Source organism: Chamaea fasciata, unplaced genomic scaffold (genome assembly GCF_029207755.1).
Source record: "Chamaea fasciata isolate MVZ Bird 193981 ecotype frontalis unplaced genomic scaffold, bChaFas1.0.hap1 SCAF_6, whole genome shotgun sequence".
NCBI classification, from domain to species: Eukaryota; Metazoa; Chordata; class Aves; order Passeriformes; family Sylviidae; genus Chamaea; species Chamaea fasciata.
The window spans coordinates 43,204,425-43,223,847 of NW_027094091.1; the positions used below are offsets into that span (position 1 = coordinate 43,204,425).

General features: G+C 37.7%; 1 protein-coding gene across 4 annotated transcripts in view; it reads left to right on the top strand.

Annotated features, from left to right (window-relative positions):
- FBXW7 (F-box and WD repeat domain containing 7) overlaps positions 1–19,423 on the top strand; it is a 176,732-nt gene that overhangs the window by 58,665 nt on the left and 98,644 nt on the right. For all 4 annotated transcript variants that reach the window (XM_066186141.1, XM_066186142.1, XM_066186144.1 and 1 more), the window contains exon 2: positions 16,729–17,286. In XM_066186141.1, the coding sequence (XP_066042238.1) occupies positions 16,798–17,286 (489 nt within the window). In that variant the 5' untranslated portion in view covers positions 16,729–16,797. The remainder of the gene's footprint in view (positions 1–16,728; positions 17,287–19,423) is intronic.

Sequence of the window (19,423 nt, forward strand, 5' to 3'; positions counted from 1 at the left end):
GATGACGTTCCATTCCTTGAAGCATGCTCTAAGTTCTGTCATCAAGCTGAATAGTGGAGCTGGCCTGTCTACATGTCTGCATCTTAGGCTCTCCCTGATTGCTTTGCTTTCTTCTTGTAGATAAAAAATGCTAGAGCAAAAATTTTTCACTCAAACCTTCTTGGTGATGTGAGTAACAAGAAGTGGTAGCAGAACAGAAGCAGGCACGTGTGAATGCAGTGTAGTGATAGAAAAGTCATTACAACATTCACCTTTAGAACAGCCCTTTTTTATAGTTCCAGTTGTGGAATGCATTTGCCCTTGCACAGCACATTTCCTTGAATACAGTGATGATGGGATTGGTGATACCTTTTCTTATGCTTTCAGTGTATTTGCAGATTTGTCTTATATTTTGTTAAATATCTGAGGTTATTGGAACAACTTAAATTAAAAAACCAACAACAACACAACCCCTTTTTAGAATTGAGAGCAAAGTTGGGAGCAAAGCACTCTGTCCAAGTAGTAAATTCTGTGGTAAATTTGCCATCTGCATATAATCATGAGCTTTTTTTTTTCTTCTCCCTTGAAATTGTCTGTCCTCAGGAGCTTTCTCAGGATGTTCACTTCTGAAAGCGACTGCTAAAGAAGGAGGAAGCCCATGAATTATAGCAGTGAGATAGGATCTTCCTGGCAATTCCAGTTGACCAGTACTCCTTTCCTCTTATGTTTGTCACAAAGAAAATAACAAAAAAATGATTTTGTTGCTTGGAAAATATTAAAGATTTTAATTGCATTTGCAGCTTGTTCTCTGATTAAATAAGGGAAGTGCTAGCAGTTCATTTCTAGGTATCACTTGTAACATACATAGAATTTCTGAGATGTGTGTTATGTCTACAACTCTTCAGGCTGTAGATGCCAGCTCCTTTCTAAGACTATGATTGAGATCCTTGGCTGACTTTTGGTGCATCTTATCAACATGAGGAAGGTATGGAACAGAACAGAGCATTAATCTGAAGTGAGCTCTTGCTACTTTTCCAGGTGAATGTGTGTGGGCCATAGTGGGCACTGAGTTCAGCTTCAGCTGGGCTGACTGCAGGTTGTGGCTGCATGCTGCCTGCCCTGTGCCCCTGAAGTAGATTATTCACCTCTAATCTGTGTGTGGAACTGCTCTTGTGAGTGCTTCCTAATCTATTTCAGGCAAAACGAATCTGCTTAGCTGAGAGTTTAAACTTGTAAGCTAACCTGGCTCATTCTGACAGAAGCAGATTAGTGATGCTTATGTGCGCAGGTACGCCAGGAGATCTGGTTGGATGCAGGGATAAGCAGGCTGGCTGTGGGAAGAGTGTATGCATGTATCTCTACACTCCTGTTCCTTCCTTTTAAGTCCTTTTAAATCGCTTATTTGAATGTGTCAGGAAGTGTGCTTTAAAAGTAAAGTAAATTTTGTGCAGAATAAGCATGCTGGGGTGCTTGCTGAGTGCTTGTGTTCTATTAGCTGCTAGTCCTTACCTATTTTAAACTTAGTATATGACTGCTTTGTTGCAATTTTACCTAATTCAATAATCTAGGGTTTCCCTATGATGCTGGTTTTAGTTCTCATATATCTCTAGGTATAAAAAGTTCAACTAATATTTTAGTTTTCACTAGAACTGTATGCACACAAGTACAGAGGAGAAAGACCAACTAAATGATTTTTCAAAAATATCTTTGAAGACTGTTGTCAGACTTCTGAAGTTGATTTTTTGTATTTTAAAAAAGTTCTACTAGAAAGACTGCTGAAGCTTTCTTCCATTTTTTTCTGTTGCTTAACTAAGAGAATTTCTATGCAAGCTCATAGAAATCTCATGCTTTTTTGAGGTTGGTAATGTGATCTCTACTAAGTCAACCATTTGTCACTGATGGGTGGTGCCTGTATCTGAGCTGCTTAGTATTTCTGTGCTGGTATACATACACATATATATATGTATATGTATGTGTATATGTATATGATGGAGCACTCCTCATCCAATCTCTATTCCTTCACCAGTGACAGAAAGACCTAGTAATGCCCAGCCTGCTGTCCTGCTACTATGAGCTGAACATTTTCAGATGTTAGGACTCATCAGAAAAAGTCTCTGGAATGTTTTCTGTCTTGTAAATTTATCACCTGGGGCTGAATGGGCTTGGGATCAGACTTTTTTAGGTTGCCACCTCCTTCCAATTGTAACAAGTCCTTTAAAACAGGTTTAAATCTGTTGATTTCAGATTTTTTTTTCTGGTGAGGCCTAGAGATGGGAGAGGCAGATGTTGCCCTCTGTGACAGTTTCAACTTCAAGCCAGATGTGCAGCAGGCTTTCTTTGCTCTCTCTTCTCCCCCTCCCCCCCGAGACTCAAAAATCAAGGAATGCAGGACTAATTGGGCAGTCTGTGAAAAGTGGCTTTGGGCCAGAAGTTCCAAGAAGAACCACAATAAATTTACACTGATCAGTATTTTTAAAATGGTCAGTTCTTCAACAGAGAAGTGAACACTGACTGCAGGAGCTGTTCTGAGAACAGCCATGTTCCTGAAACAGTTGGTACTTTTGGTGTCAGAGTAGTTGTTTAACATATTGAAAAAATACACCAGAAGTGCCTAAAGGAGCTTGGGAGTTTTAGGTCAATGCCTACCCATGATAATGAGATACCTTGGTAATATATACTTGATCTCACTAATGTCTTGAGTAGTACGTGCAGATCTGTAGACCTCACTGCAGCCATAACTCCACGTTGGCTGCAATACCATTGAGAATGACTATGAGCTCTGTTGGAATGGATTTCAGTCCACAAACCCTGTACTATTACAAGTAGAAAATACGTTCTTGCTAGGCTTTAATAAAAATCTGTCAGGAATTTACCAGGAAATGAAAGCATTTCTTAGAGCCTAGTTTGTTTCCAGGATTCTTACTGAAGAAAGAAAGAAAATTGGTGTGCTAGATATTTCCCAGGTGTTGAGATGATTGGAATGGAAATGTGAATACCTTTAAAAGTTCAGCTGTATTTTTTGTAACATTTTATACTTCATTACCTAAGTGTTGCTTCAACTGAGCTAGTAGTTGATTGCTATGTCTTGGTGACTAAAAAGTGGCTTCTGAACTTTGGACAGAATGCTACTATTTGTTAGTCATCCATGCATCTGAGAACATGGAAGCCCATGTGTAGATTATAAGAAAAATTAAAATACATACTGACCTGAAGGCTGTGAGGTGAGGGACAACTTGAACTTTACACTGCCTGTACTATATTCTGTTTTTCTCAGTGGAGGACTAGATTTTTTAAAAAATTGAGCTATTAAGTGAGAGAGCCTTACAGTTACTAAAAGTGTATTTGGGTTGCTCCAGTGTGAAAGTTAGTGTAAGGTCCATTTTGCAGGCTCCAAGATACGTCATAGGACATAACCTTATCAGCCAGGTTTTCCAGTAGGAACAAATATAAATGCCCTGGTTTTGATGGTGCTGTTGCTATCAACAACTAATGTATTATTCAGAAAGTCATCCAATTTGGCATTCTGTCAGTAGAAACAGTTGGAGTGAAATGCAACTGTTTGCAGCTGGACTGTTCCACACATCACTCTTACATAGTAGTGATAAAACAACATTCTGAATTAGCTGAATAATGGCCTCAAAATTTGTATTAAATCAGTCATGTTATGAATTTTTTTTAACAGCTTTTCTAGATTAGAAAATAAACAATCATCCCAACAATGTGCTTTGTGCTAAGAAACTGTCTTAGCTCTGCATGCCTCTTTCCACATAGGCATGAGAAATGATGCCAGCTGTGGTGGCTTGGTGAGACTCCTGACAAGAGTCAAGTTTGGTTCCATAATGCTAGCATGGAGCATGCCTTGCTTTTACTGAAGTGTACAGCTTCCAGTTTATGGGTAGGTGTTTATTTTGAAGTGGTGTAAGATGTTAATTGGTCCCTAATCATTGCCCATCTCTGCTGGAAAGGTGTAAGATCTGCTGTCCTTTAACAGTTCATATCTGTCATCCTTAATCCAGTGCCAGCAGCACCATATATGTTAGAGGAAACTGGTGGGATAAAATTGATTTGAGTATTTTTTTCTGGAATGGGTGAGGGAGGGGACAGTTGATTTTGGTGAAGCTCCACTGAAAATGTCCTGTGGCAGAGCACTAACAGCATCTTTAATTACATGATTCACTGAAAAGGATCTCTACAACCTGTTTTTCATCCACTCAAATTATGATCCCAATTTCCAATTTTGAGATTGTTTATATTTGTCTGCATCAGTATCTCTTTTATTTGGTATTTCAGGTACATAATTTATTTGTAACATTTGTATACATGGTCAGTGCTTTACTGCATTGAATATGGCTCTCTTTACTGCTTGTAGTCACATAACCTTTCCTGCTAGGAAACTGTTGTAGAGCAGAAACAGGGGATTTTAGAGTTGATGGCTTTGTAGAATTTGAAAGAAAGTTTGAATGCCTGCCTGACATAAATTTTGTATGCCACGTTACATTCTTATCTACCTCTTGTCATGCAAATACAAAAACTTACTTTCCTGGTCCCAGAATTAGTTTGAGCAAAGAAATCTATGTTTCTGTAGGTTGTTAGCAGATGCCCTGCTGCTGAATCATACTGCTTAATCAGTTACTGAAATAAGATTCTCAGACAGCCATTTTAAGGACATTAAATCAATAACAATAATTGCAACCATTTCCATTTCTCCGGTGGAGCCTGCTAAGAGTCTGTTTGGGCCAGGGCCAGATTCTTTTAGACAGGCTGGGATATCATCTTCCTCCAAACCTGGCACTCACTCGTGCTGTTTGTCAGCAAGTGCCTTGTTGTTCTGCAAGGTCAGATTTTAAATCTAGTGCCATAAAGCTTCTGTGTGACACAGAGAACATAACACTTAGGAACCAATGTGTGCTAGGCAGTGTTCTGGAAATGTGAGGTTAATGAGAAGGCATTTACTGTTTTTTTAATACCATGTGGAGACTGTAATTGGTTTGGATTTTTATTTTTTATTTTTTATTTCTTTTAAATTAGGCACTGGAAAATGTGTTCTGCTCTGTTCTGGTAGTATGTGACCTTGTTTTACTTATGTCTTTCTACTGATGAAGATGCTGAAAGTGCAGACAAACCAGAGTATTAGTAGATTTCAGCAAGTCTGGTAAATGCTGCCCGTATGTTTCTCTTTGTATTTCTTGCTTTTATAAAAAGTAGAGGAGTGCAGATCAAAGGATCTTCCTTATCAGATATTGATGCAAAGGCATTTAACGTGTTCATTGACTAGCTCTGGAAGAAAGTACGTAATTTGGAGTTCATCTTGGGAAGTACAGCATTCAGAATAGAGGCAGTATTGCTCAGTGGATACTGCAAAAATCTGGTATAACATTCACAGCTGAACATTTTATAAGATATGAATTGGAACTGTGGACAGATAGGCTTTCTTCATAAAATATATATTGTTCCTTGTTCTTTTAGAGCAACCTCACAGGAATAAGGCTGAGCTGTAGTTTTTCCCGCCAAAATGGTAAAATACACCAGTGTTTGTATCTTGTGTTGCTTTCATGAGGCATGTTTTCTACCCCAATGTGACGCCAGCTACCTTTTCTTATTTCAGAAATTTGGTGTATAACTGGTGAATTAAATAAGAAATGCCTTTGTCTATCTTATGTTACAGCCTTTTACTCTAATCTGCTTTAACAGTACTGACAGAATTACTTTTTTTTTTTCCTTCCTAGCATGTAGGACTACATGATAGCTGAATCAGAGAATGGGTCAGATTGGAACAGACCACAGTGGGTCATCTGGTCCAGCCTCCCTGCTCAAGCAGGGCCATCCCAGAGCACGTGGTACAGGATTGTGTCCAGACAGTTCTTGAATCTCTCCAGTGAGGGAGACTCCACACCCTCTCTGGACCATCCGTTCTGGTATGCAGTCACCTGCACAATGACCAAGTTTTTCCTCATATTCAGGTGGAATTTCCTGTGCATCTGTTTCTGCTCACTGCCTCTTGTCCTATTGCTTGGCACCACTGAGCAGAGCTTGGCTCTGTCCTCTTGACACCCTTCCTGCAGATACGGACAGACATTGAGGAGGTCCCCTCTCCATCTTCTCAAGGCTGAAGGCCCAGCTCCCTCAGCCTTTTCTCCTAAGAGACGTGCTCCAGTCTCTTCATCTTCTTTGTTGTCCTCCACCGGACCTACCCCAGGAGCTCCATTTCTCTTGTCCCAAGGAGCCCAGAACTGGACACAGCACTCCAGGTGACATCACCAGGGCTGAGCAGAGGGGCAGGACCACCTCCCTTCCCCTGCTGGCAGTGCTTTTTCTAATGCACCCAGGATACTGTTGGTTTTGCCCTTCAGACCTTTTTAAAGAATAGGCAACTGAAACAGAAAATTAAAATAAAAATTTTGGGCAGTAGCCTGGAATAAGCATTGTCAGTTGTGGATCTTGAGGTAAAATTTGTTGTTGGTAACTTGGAAAGACTTGGGTGTTTAATTCTCTCATCTTGCTTAGAACAATATAAAAAAGTGTAAAGTTCAAAAGAAGGGAAGGTTGTTTAGTATTAGGAGAATATTCTTCATTTTTACAATAACCTTACAGTAATTTCTAGGAGGTTGGTCTGATGCAGAAGTCTGCAACTGAACAGAATAGTGAGATTGGACTCCTCATGGCATAACCTGCATTACTTCTCCTTTACATCATTAGTGATTAGTAAGAGGCTCGAGAATATTGTTCTGTGCATTGAAGCTTCTTGGGAGTAAAGGCAGTTGATTATTCTTGCTTATTAGAGGTAGTATAAGAGCTGCTTGAAAAAAGGATATTTATTTCAACTGTTTATCACTTAGAGAAAAATGTTCTTTAATAGTAATCACAGGTCTTGATTCTCATTTTCCTCAGCTTTAATTTTTCTGTCATCTTTTTAACCACTAGAATGCTTTTCAGTGTAAAGGGTATATATGTTCCCATCTGTTTTGTGGTGTTGTTCCATACTAGAAGACTTTGCTCAAACAGCTCTGAGGTAGGGGACAATTTGGTAGTTGATGTTAATTTCCTGCCCTTTCTCCTGTTTTCGTATAACTAAATTAATTTTAAATTTGACTAAATTTAGCTGCTATTTGTTCTCAAGGTCTGTTAGCCCACTTCAGTCAAAGACGACCTTTTTCGGTCCATCTTTTCGGCCCTGTGTTCTAAATCACTTTTTTTGGTTTTTTTGATGTCTCTGCTCTTCTGTGTGTCTGCTTGTTTGTGCTGCATTTCAGCAATATTGGAGTTGTAGTTTTAGCCCAAGAAATCATTTTACCATTTTGCCAGAAGCTGACGCCAGCCATCTAGTGAAATTGCAACTCACTGTTAGAAAAACCTATAATTTCAGGAAATGTACCCAAAATTACTTTTGTGATTAGTGGACAGGAAAGAAACTGAGACAGAGATGTCAGTTGGGTACTTCAGAAATCATTTTGAGGTTTGCAGGCAAACATCTTAATGGCAGTGGTCTTGATGCCAAATGCTGTTTTGATTTTGCCTTCAGAATAGTTTGCATTAATAATGAGCAGTTCTGCTTGGAAGTTATTCATGTATTGCTCTTACAATGCAACTTTGAGAAGCAGCACCAGGCAAGGTAGCAGTCTGTGTGAATGGATATGTAAAGTGGTTCAGCATACTGTACTGCTAAGGTTTTTCTCACTGGAAATGCATCCCAGCCCCAGGGCCCATCAATGTTATGGATGCTGAAGAAAAATTTCTGTTTAGGCTGTTTTGACCATGCCTTTGTGTTAAGCCTAGTAGTTGTGAAATAAGTCTACACTGAAACTAGGCAGGGTTTTATCAGCAGTTTGGTCATGCATTTTGTCTCTGTGTCACTGTGGGAGCAGAGAGGAGGTGACAACAGCTCTTGTTTGTGTATGTTCTCAGGGAGAGGCAGGCATCTCACCATGCCCTGGGAGCTGCACTTGTGCTGCTTGTTCTGCAGTTGTTGAATGTATGTGTTAAACTAAGATGGAGTATATTTCTAATTTAAGACTTAAAGTGGTGATGAATTTACTATCTTCCTAGTGAGCTATTACAGTGAATAATTATCCTCGTAATTAATTCCATTTGTATTTTTCTCATTTCAGCATTTAGTGATTAGGTCTTGCATCTTGCCTATTAGATAAAATCCTTGTTCACCAAGACAGTTGGGAAGAACAAAGTTGTTTCATCATAGTAAATGTCACTGAGTGGTAGTCCTAGACTTCATAGTTGAGATTTCTGGTTCCATGTGTTGGTACCTGTGGCTTAATGCATGTTAACTCAGATGAGTTTTTCCATAACACAGTAACACTCCAGCACAGCTTAACCAAAGCTCTCTGCTAGAAAGCCAGAGGGTCGTCCTCATTGTTCCTGAGACTCTTTTCCTATGGATGAAAGACCTTGAGCAGTATAAAACTGTCCTAAGCAGTTTTTGGTCTGGGCAGCTGGGGAGGTCCTTGTATGCAGTGGTTTTGATTATGCTGTAAAACAGACCCCAAGGACACCTCTTATAGGACATATAAATGGTCTAGTCTGGGGAAAGAAAGGCTTGTGAAAATTGAACAGAGTGCATAGTACTGTGGAGATGTCAGACCAGTTTGGAAAACCCTCACAACTGCCACAGACCCACAAACTTCCTTACTGACTTTTTAAAAGAAGGTTGAATTCAAACCCAAAATTATCCAAACCTGTTAAGTTTTAAGGAGTGCTTAGTCTCCTTTTGCACTGTGAGAGGAATCATGATCCTTTTTTGTAGAGAAATTATTACATGTGTATCTATCATGGAAGCATTTGGATGATTCTCTTGGTGTATCTCTAGTCTTCACTAAGCAGGTATACAACAGCATCCTTAAATTTGAAAGATGTTTAAGAAACTGCCTGCCTAGTTTTCTAAACTGAGTATTCTTCAGCCCACATGCTTCTCAAGTAATGTAGCTAAAGATACTCTGTTTATGTTGTTTCAAGTGTGATCTAATGTTTGCTTTTGGCAAGAAACTCTTCCTTGTTGGTATGCACAGAAAGCTTAGTCTACACTAAGCTGAAATATTAACTTGCTGTTCTAAACTGAGCAAACAATGATACTTACGCTGTATCTCTAGCAGTAGTAGTGTAGGCTTCTTGTAGTAATCTAATTCATGGGGAAAACAATTAGCAGGTATTCATTAGTTACTCAAGGTAAGAACTTTTAATTTGGAGAGGTAAAAATTTTAATATGAGAACCCAAGTAATGGTACAGTTGTCGTAGTGGAAAGGTTAAAACAATGTAATTGAAAATTGTGTGTTTTGCTTTTATACCTCAGAGGTCCTTTCAATGGAAAAATAATCACTGCTTGATATTGAGTGGCAGCATGCAGGATTAAATGGAGGATTTGCCGATTTTATTTTTAATAGTTGCTGGAAAACTTGTCACCCTTTAAATAACGCAAGACTTTTTTTTCTGCTTTTCCGTTTCTGAGGAAAAGGGTAGAGAAGCCTTTCATTAGTTCCACATGATAGTTAACTTGTCACATTTTACAGCTTAATCCTTCTTCTTCAAAGAGTTTTTAGTGAAAAGACAAACCAGCCATCTTCTGCATAACAGTCATTACTAATATTAATACTAAAAATAACATAATTGTTTATAGGAACACAGTAAGATTAATGATAGTACAGATCTCCTCCTACTGTGGATTGTTGCCTCACATGGTATCTTCCAAGGTATGAAAGTGAGTTTATTCTACATTTTATCCATTCACTGTTCTTGATGAAAACATAACAGTGCAAAATTAAAGTTAAGGAGTTTCTTTGTACTTTTGCTGTTAGTCTTCCCTTTCAGGGAGCTAAGAAGTATGAACACTCTTGTGATAAAGCAGCCTGAGCTCCCCACTTGTACAATAACACTGTACTGGTATGTTAATAACTTGTCAGTTGGGATATGGCTTTCAGAAAAAGGACTTAAAATTGGGTGGTTTGGTGTGTTTTTTTGGTTTGTTTGTTTGTTGGTTTTAAATATGATTTTCTTATTACTATGTATTGGAGGCGTTCAACAATTTCCTCATGGGTCACTTTCACATTTCCCTCTTATTTCCACCTCATCCTTGCCACAGCATTACACAGTGCTTCTCATTTTCTCATGGGTCAAATTTCGAGGTGAAAGCAGAACTTCTCTAAAACATTATTCACTGATTATTTGCTATGATATTCTTTTTGAAACAAGAAAAATGCAGGCATGTTTTGAAACACTTCATATACAAGAATTAAGCTTATTAATTACTCGGAAAAAAGTGTTTGTAGAAGGAAGAATCCCCTAGTTTCTCTCTTCCAATATGATGATTGCTTTAATTTGGACATCAAGTCTCTGTTAATACATTTTATAGCTTGATTCTTTTTGCTAGAGCATTAAGAACTGCTATGACTTCAACTTAGATTATCCCTTTTTAGCCAGAGCAGCCCTTGTTTTGAGAATGCATGGAGAGGAAAGAAAAGGCCCTCGGTTTAAAGCATTAAGATTTGATGCTCCTCTTGCTATTGCAAAGAAAATCTGTGGAATCCATATGAGCTATAATACATCCAGATTCTGTGTTTGTGTGTGCCTGAACCTTGTAGGTGGTTGTATGATCATACATACTTTATCATCATCTAAAGAATGTGACTTGCTTGTAGCTCAGACTGTTTCTTCTAAGTTCTTGCTTATGAAAGGTCTATTCATCTCTCTTCTACCTCTGATACTTCTTTATCAAGCCACTTAGCCTAAATACTGCTAAATATATATAAATTCTTGTAGCATTTTCTCATTTTCTAAACTGGTTTTTGTATTCTCCTTCGCTAGTGGGTTTTGTCATATTTTATCCCGTGTTAAATACTTTATGTGCCAGAAGAGGGTAGGATTATGTGACAGGTCTTTCATTCCCAGAATTAAAGCAAAGTTTAATGGTTTCTGTGTGTTTGTCCCCAAAACTGATAGCAGGGCACATGGCTCTGTCATGCTCTCACTCCCCATGTATTATCAGATGTTGTCTCTCTTTTAAGTAAACCACTTTGTTTTCTGTGGGGAATGAATCAGAATTAAGTAAAGTGAAACTGTAAAGTAGCACTGGGGGCTAAAGGCAATTGAGAAATTGAGGCCTGGGATTAGAGAGGGAGCCGTGTTCGGTCCTGGGAGAAAAAAGTAAGTTGGATGGTGAAATCAGGAGAGAAGGGGTAAGGTCTGATGGAATGGGATTGTGGGGTTAAATAGGAGCAGGTGAACAGGAGGCAGAGACATCTTACAGTTGACCATGTGTGGTGGGAAACCTGGAAGTGTCTTTAATCAGAAACATTCAGGAGAGGTCAGGACACCAGGACTTGGTGAAAAGCTTCAGCAGGTAGATGAAAAGTTGGGCCTGAATTTCAGTAGAGAGGGAGATAATTAAAACTGGCTGCAAAAGAAGATTAAACATAGCTGGACATAATTAAATTTAAACAGGAAACTGTAATTGTGGTATTTTAAAAATTTAATTAATGCTAAATATATTTTTTGTTTGCTGTCAAACTTGTTTGACATAAGTAAGTAATTAGAGGAGCGCTTTCATTTAATGTTTGTTGCTTTGACCACTTTGCACTGAATAAACTAATTGATTGTTAAAGTATATTGAGATTGTGGAAAAAGAAAAGAGCAGGATAATTTATAATGCAACCAAAACATCACGTGTGCTGTTCTGTTAAGTGTTGTCAGAGCTTTGCTGGGAGGTTAATAGTAAAGCAGGGCATCTTTTTATCTGCTGTTTTGTTCTGGAACTTGAACCTGTAAATAATGGAGTTGACAGAGATTTGGGGTGTGTATATGTTTAGAAGAAGTAGTTTATCATTCTTAGAAAAAACATGGGTTCTTGTAGAATGAGACATTAACATTACATTGTTAATGATGTATTTTATTTTGAAGAAAAGCTACTGAAAGTTTTAAAATATCTATTTCAGTCTTGTTCTAATCAACAATATGTGCTGATGAAATACAGGAGGTTTTTTATTTTCTTCATCTTTGTGACTCCATTACTTTGATCCTGCTTGCTTCGTTTAAACTTGTAACTTTACTTAAATTTGTGGCTTTAATCTGAAGTATCTTTACTTCATTAAGTCCTTGCATGAGAATAATTTTCCACTACCATAAGCTATAAAAGAAGGTGGTAGATTCTTTATTTGATTTTTGTATTTCAGTTATTGTATGTTGGCTGCTTTGGTTTGTTACTTAGCTATTGTTCAAAATCCTTCCCATATGCAAACTGTGTAGCCAGTAATCAGACCAATATATTAACTGTTTTCTTTAGCACATCACGTATGTGTCTTTCTCATAGTGTTTTGCAATATTATCTACCATGGCCATTATTCAAAAACATAATTTTCTTTGGTAAAATATGGTTCACAGTCTCAATGTTAACTCTGTTATTTATTTATACCTGCTTGAAACTGCATGTAAATCCCCTTTGCATGCATGTTTTTCAAATGGGCTTAGCAGGTCTTAGATGGGCTGACTTGTTAGGTGGATTTGCACTTTGGTAGTTCAGGCTTGGATCAAGCGCACCTCTTAAAGCCTAATTCCTGATTGTCCACACCTGCTCCCCAATAGAATGAGTTGAAGCGCAGCTGTCCCAGACCACCTTCTGGGTGAAACTAAAGCAGGAGATGTGCTCCAACTGTGAGCGTCATTTTAGGCTGGAGGGAGTCTGGGCAGTCCGGGAATAAATCCCTTCCTCTCCCCAGAGCTGGTATCCTGTGGGTGCTCTGTCTCAGCTTTGCACTTCTGCCCCTACAGCACTGCACTGCTTGCTTGTGAGGACCAATGCTCCAGTGTTGTTCTTGGGCACAGTGTGCTTGTAAGCGTCTTATACTTTTTTTTCAGAACATAGATTTGGATGTTGAAATCTTAGGAGATGCTTTGCTTGGGTGGGATTGTCCCTATTGTGCTTTGTATTTACCTCAATCAGTATTGCACGCTTAAATAACACAATAAAAACTCAACTATATTGCAGTGTTAAGATTTAGTCAAATATCTACAGAAGTTTTTGTGTTAATTCAGTTGTCTTTGTCCACTAAATCTGTAATCTCAAAAGCTTTGTTCTAGGAGCATCCACCGGCCATAAACCGTGTTGTGTCTGTAGCTATACTGTCTTTTCATTAAATGCTGTCATTATACTTAGGTTAGTATCCAAGTCTGTCTAATACATTAATTTCCAAGTTAATTATTTAAAACCTTTTCACAGTCTGTTATATTTTGTTAAGAAACAAACCCCACCACTCCCCAGCCTCCACCTCTCTATATCCACCTCATTTCCTTTTTTCTTTGCAGTTTCAAGTGATGAGTTTTGAGCAACTGTTGTTCATATTTATTTTTTATAATCTATCTTCTGTGAAAATATAATTGATAAAGCTGAAGAATTATGCTTAAACAGCATTTTATATTCAATAAAGGTGGGGGCTGCGTGGAGTCTTCAATAGAGGTGTGGGATGCTTTCATCAGCACTGAGTTTAGTGTTGGATCAGTCTGGAGACTTCCATTTTCCTTAGGGATTTCTTGCATTTAGTTTTCCCATACACCTCAAGTGTTAAGAAACTTAGCTGGGAGTTGCCAGGTTAGATTCATTGACCAAGTTTAGTGAGTTTTGCATATTTATGCCAAGTCTTGCCACTTGCATTGCTATGTTTTGGTGTATGTCTGAAAAAATACCTTTGTGGTCTGAGACAGGTAGGAAAAATAACAGCTTTCCTTAGTGGTTCTTCTGGTTTTTAGTTGATTTAAGTCATTTTGGTCTCTGACCGTATGAATGAAAGAGACTCTGTACTAGCTGAAAACACATCATTTCAGTTCTCTGGAAGCTGACTTGTAAATACACTTCTTCCTGCAAAATAATAATCCTTTCTTATTCCTTATCTACCTTATATATGGAAATTATTGTATCTTGTGTATTAGCTGACAGTAGTTAATTCTGAAAGCACTTAGATGACAGAAGGCAGCTTTAATGTTTCGTATCTCTCAGATAATGTACATCCATCTGTTCTTTAGCAAATGCATCACCTCTCTGCATACTGATGATTTCTGGTGTCGCACTGCTTGTAATTAAATTTTGTTAATGTATTTTACAGGCTTCTTGAAAAAACAAGTTGTGTTTATTCATGCAAATGCAGAGTAAAATGGAGACCACTAATGACTAAAACTAATTTCATGAACTGATGATCACTCAAAAATGTAGGAATAATTAAAAATATTTACTAGTACTAGTGTACATTTTTAATTGGCTGGAATTTCATTTGGGTATAACAGTAACAAGAGTGATTTTTGTCACTTAAACATTTAACATATTCTTGCATTTGATTACTTTAATGTTTCAAAGCTGACCTTTTATGTTGGTTGTTTACAGATACCAATTGGAAGTATGTATTAAATTATTGAAACAAATGCAGCATTTGCAGTTTTATCAAGTAAATACTAAACCACTAATTGCATATATAATGCTGCTGATACTGAAAAAAATGCAATTAAACTTTTAAGCTACACTCATGGCTACTTAGAGAAACATTTGTGGTAGAAACTAGAATTTCTAGATTGAAAAGATGTAAACCTCTTGTTCGGTTTTCTTTGTTTGTTTCTTTTATTTAAACTACTGATTTTTACGTTATTTAGTGCTTCAAATATCCAAGTTTAGAAAATAAGGTGTAGTATCGTTTTGTTCATAATGCCCAAACTATGGAGCAAGCCTGATACGTAAGTTGTGTTACCATCAGATGATATATGCAACTAAATTTGACTTCTGATGAAATGTTATCAAACATCACTCCCACGTGTTTCTGAGCTTTGGGGAAAGATGTTAAATGGAAACATTTCTCTTAGAGAGCACTCTTCGTGACATCTTTCCTAAGTGCTCCTTACTGTACACAGAAAAATAAACACATTTGAATGCTACCACTTGAATATAAAAATGTAGACATTAGCTTCTGGTTTGGGTCACATGCACCCAAGTGTCCTAAAGCTTTTATTCCATGGAAAAATCAAGAGTCAGCACAGTGTCTGCTTCCTTCCATTGAATGTGTGGAGCTTAATTGTCTTTTAGTGTTAGCTTCTCATTCACTGATTAGAACTTAAGGGATGCTTTATTTGAGCACATATTTCAGTGTCTGATCTTTACATATTTTATTTGGAGGAGTCGTCACCTGGGTAGATAACATGGAAATTTGAGAACACTGTCTTTGGGATGTAAGTAATGTTTCCCTGAGGAAGAAAGGTGCAGAGAAGTGCAGAGTCCCAGCTATGAATCCTCCTGAGAGAAAGAGTGGGAAAACACCTGTAAATGTGTTTCTGTGCCTTTTATGGTACAACACACTGAAAATTACAGTAGAGCTGTGGTTTCTGGTACTTTGTTCCCTGCTAACCAATAAGGTGAATGTTTTTGCAAATGTCATGGAGCAAAGTTGGGTTTTATCTGTTCCCTGTCCATCATACAAGGCCCTAGGTTTTTTGTTAAAAAATATTAAACTGTGAGAGATCGGTGACTTAAGAAAAAGGAGAGGGTGATGGTGGTGGGGGGTATCATCCTGTGCTGAAGTACTCATGGAAGCATCCTTTACTGTTCCTACTCCAAGGAGACTCAGAAGTTGTGCTCCCATCCAGTATTTGTGGTGGTGTGCTTTCTGAATCTCTCTCTCACAGTGTGTGCTGCCGAGTCTGTGGAGTGGGCTGTGGGCTCCCAAGGACAGTGGCTCTATACACAATGACAAAGCTAATTTCTCTCTGCTCACATTTTCATGTACTGCTTTCATAGCCTGTGAGTCTGATTACTTGTTGAGTTGTGTCTGACTTCATCTACTCAACACATTGCTTGAATCTAGGGAAACCAGAGTTTGGATGTGCCAGCCTCAAAGGCTATATAGCTGGAAATCTGATACCAAATTTAATAATGAATTAGTATATTATAGCCTCCTGTTCTTATATATTGCTTGGAAGCACATGGGTAGCTGAATGCATGAATAACTTGGAAATTGCATTAGTATTTTTCAGTTTCTATTAAAATGCACCTAGTTTTGACCTTTTTTAACATCTCAGAGACTCATTTAACAATTATTGTAGCTTCTTGGACTTTAGAGAACTTTACTTCTAACAGTCATTTTTTTCCAGGTGAGGTATGTGCCCTTTGTGGGCCAGAGGTTGCCTAGTGATGTCTGCTTTTGACCACTGGGTATCTCTCTGGCTGACTTAAGACTTTGCAGTGATAAGGCTGTATTCTTTAATGGGTGTTCTCTTCTAAATCTAAAAGGAAATTAGAATAACCAGTAATGAAGCTTTCAATTATATCTGAAGATATGCTGCTCTTAATGCATAAGACCAAAAGCAGTTTGTTTTTTGAATAATATACTCATTCTATAATTAAATGAGAGGGAAAATAAATGCCATTTGAAATGGTCTGTGTGCAGGTTTTTGCAAGTAATAGCTCATACTTCTGTCTTTTGTTAGCATGAATATTAATGATTCTTGTGGATTCTCTAGAAACACAACTAGTTCTGAATTTTGCAGAATCTGGTGCTTAAAGAGACTATGATCAGACTGACAGAACAAGTAATTCTCTTGCTAGAGAGTTGCCTGCAGGTTTTTTGGGTTTTTCAAGTTGTGTGTTAAGTAGAAGTTATTCCTTGTTTCCTGGAAGTTTTTAGTTGCCAGGAATAATACAATGAAATAGGTTTTTACTGCATTGTCTAATAAGAAGAAGGTAACTTTTGTAATTTTCCACTTTCTCTTTATCTCCTTAGAATGTGAAAGCATTTGCATCTTCAGATAGCCTAGCCAAGGTCCAAGAAGTAGCAAGCTGGCTTTTGGAAATGAATCAGGAACTGCTCTCTGTGGGCAGCAAGAGGCGACGAACTGGTGGATCTCTTCGAGGTAATGCTTCCTCAAGCCAAGTAGATGAGGAGCAGATGAATCGAGTTGTAGAAGAGGAGGAGCAGCAGCAAAGACGACAACAAGAGGAGCAGCACATTGGGAGGAATGGGGAGATAGGAGGAGAAGAACCTGGGTTTGATGACAGGCATGAGTCTCAGCAGGAGCAGTTAGAAGAAAATAATAATAGACTTATCACAGTGGATGAAGATTCCACTTGTAACCAAGAGGAAGATGACGATGAACATGCTGGTGATCAAGAGGAGGAGGTGGAAGAGGAGGAGGAAATGGACCAGGACAGTGATGATTTTGATCAGTCTGATGACAGCAGTAGAGAAGATGAACATGCTAACAGTAATAGTGTCACAAATTCCAATAGCCTCATGGACTTGCCCATTCACCAGTCATCGCCATTCTACATGAAGACAAAGGTGAGAAGCTATATTTTTTGTGCTCTTAGTCCTCATTAACTTTGGATTTTGGATAAAAATTGCATATTTAGCATAAACTAAAGTTTTACAATGAAGCAAAGATTTTTTTTCCCCAAAGAGTTTACAGTGAAGAATTTATGTAGTCCACAAAAACTATGATGTTTTGACTGTTAATAATTAAAATATTTGCATGCATTTGACATGAGCAAATACCCCTATGTATTTTAAGAAATTCCATTCTGATGACTGTGATCAAAATACCAAGATGTTTCTTTATATTTTTACATAAGACCCTCCCAGCATTATTTATGATATTTTTCTTCTCCAAGTGGACTGGAAGGGAAGGTAAGCAATCATACATGTGTTGTGTTCTCAGACAAGATCTGGTTCATTTAGGTGAAAACATTGTAATGAAAAAGTAGGGTGGAATGTTATAGAAACATGAAGTTTCTTCCTGCTGGCCTGCTGAGATCCGTGACAAAATACAGGTTATAGAAAGGATGATAGCCAGTCATTCAGTTAGGAAGTCATTACAAAATGTCTTGTGGTATCCTGCTTGTGAGGACCTTGAACCCGTATGCTGGTTGTTGAAAACTTCAGATTTGCAATAAGAATCTGGAAATTAATCTTCTAATAAAATACTTCTATTGCTACTTTTATCAGCTAGCATTTTAGATTTAAAAGAAGTTATTTGGGTTTTGGCTGCAGTGTACATTTGTACTTCACTATATTTTCCAAGTTCTTTGGGAAGGAGGAATTCCGTTAATTTAGGAGCAGCAAAATAATGAAAGCAGTGATATTGACTAGTGAAAAAGAGGAGCAGGCCAGTGTTCTTTTGAAAGAATGTTTTTCCTAGGTCTATGAACTAATTTCTTACTCATTAGTTGTTAATAGAACACTTAGAATAGAATAGAACTTTTAGATTTTACTTAAAAAAAAAATTAAAACCTGATGTAAAATAAAACAAAACCACAAAAAAGTCGGTTAACATAAGTTAACAGGTTGAGTGTGACCATAAATGTGCAGAGGTGGATAATCAGTCTTGAAGATGCACCTGGAGGTAAACAGGGTGAACATTTTCTTCTGGAATCTACAATGATGTTTGTGTTAATAAAAATAGTATGCAATTCACTTCCATGTTCAAAGTATTTCAGCTAACATTTTTGATTTTTGAAAAGTGGTAATGTTTTCTCATGAGTTTTTAATATAATTTTATATTTATAATTCTACTCTTCAGGGTACTAAAGTATATGCTTTCTAATTTGGAGTGAAATACTGTCATATTTCACATAATTGAAATCCTTGGGTTTTTTTCAACACATGGTTTTTCCTTTAGTATATTTAGTATTTAGTATGTTTTACTGAGTGTCATGTAACAACTTGCATCCAGTATGGACAGTATTTAATGTCTGGAAAGGAAATTCTTATACTCAAAACTATGTTTTTAAAAACTCTCTAAATTGGAATCTTGTTGAACTGCTTTGTAAGTAACGGTACTTAAACAGTACAAAGCAGAGCATAATTTTCAGTGGTGGCCAGTTCTGAAGCTTTTTTTATTGACTTCAGTAATGAATGTAGCTTTTTCCTTTTTTTAATTGAGGCATATTTGACATGAACTGAAATAAGCTGGTTTAGCCTGAAGGAAGATGTCTGAAAGATCTTCGTACAGATGCAAAATTTCTGTGTGGTCTCATAGTTGCTCTGCATATTTGATGCAGAGCTGGCCATTTTTATCTGTGCTCTGTCCCCAGGCTGTGCTTCTGCAAGAATTGTTGGGCAGCCAGGTAGCAAACCATATTTGGGATTTTTTTCATGGTGGAGCTCTGTTTTATGAAGTTTCAACTGTGTACCTGAAGTATCAGCACAGGTTAGAAAGCTGCTTGAGCAGGCACTGCTCAGCACCATAGTTACACCTTCGAACTGACAACATGCAACATTATTGTTACCAATTCATTAATGAACCAGTATTTAACCAGGGGAACACATTCTGTGTTACGAAGTGTTGTGGAAATACATCTGTGAGAGCATGAATGAATTGCCAGAGTAAAAATAAGCATGACTAATTAATATGCTGCTTTTGAGAAGAAAAGGAAGTGTTAGCAGACTTGTCAGCTATATTTACAAGTCATTTCTGCTA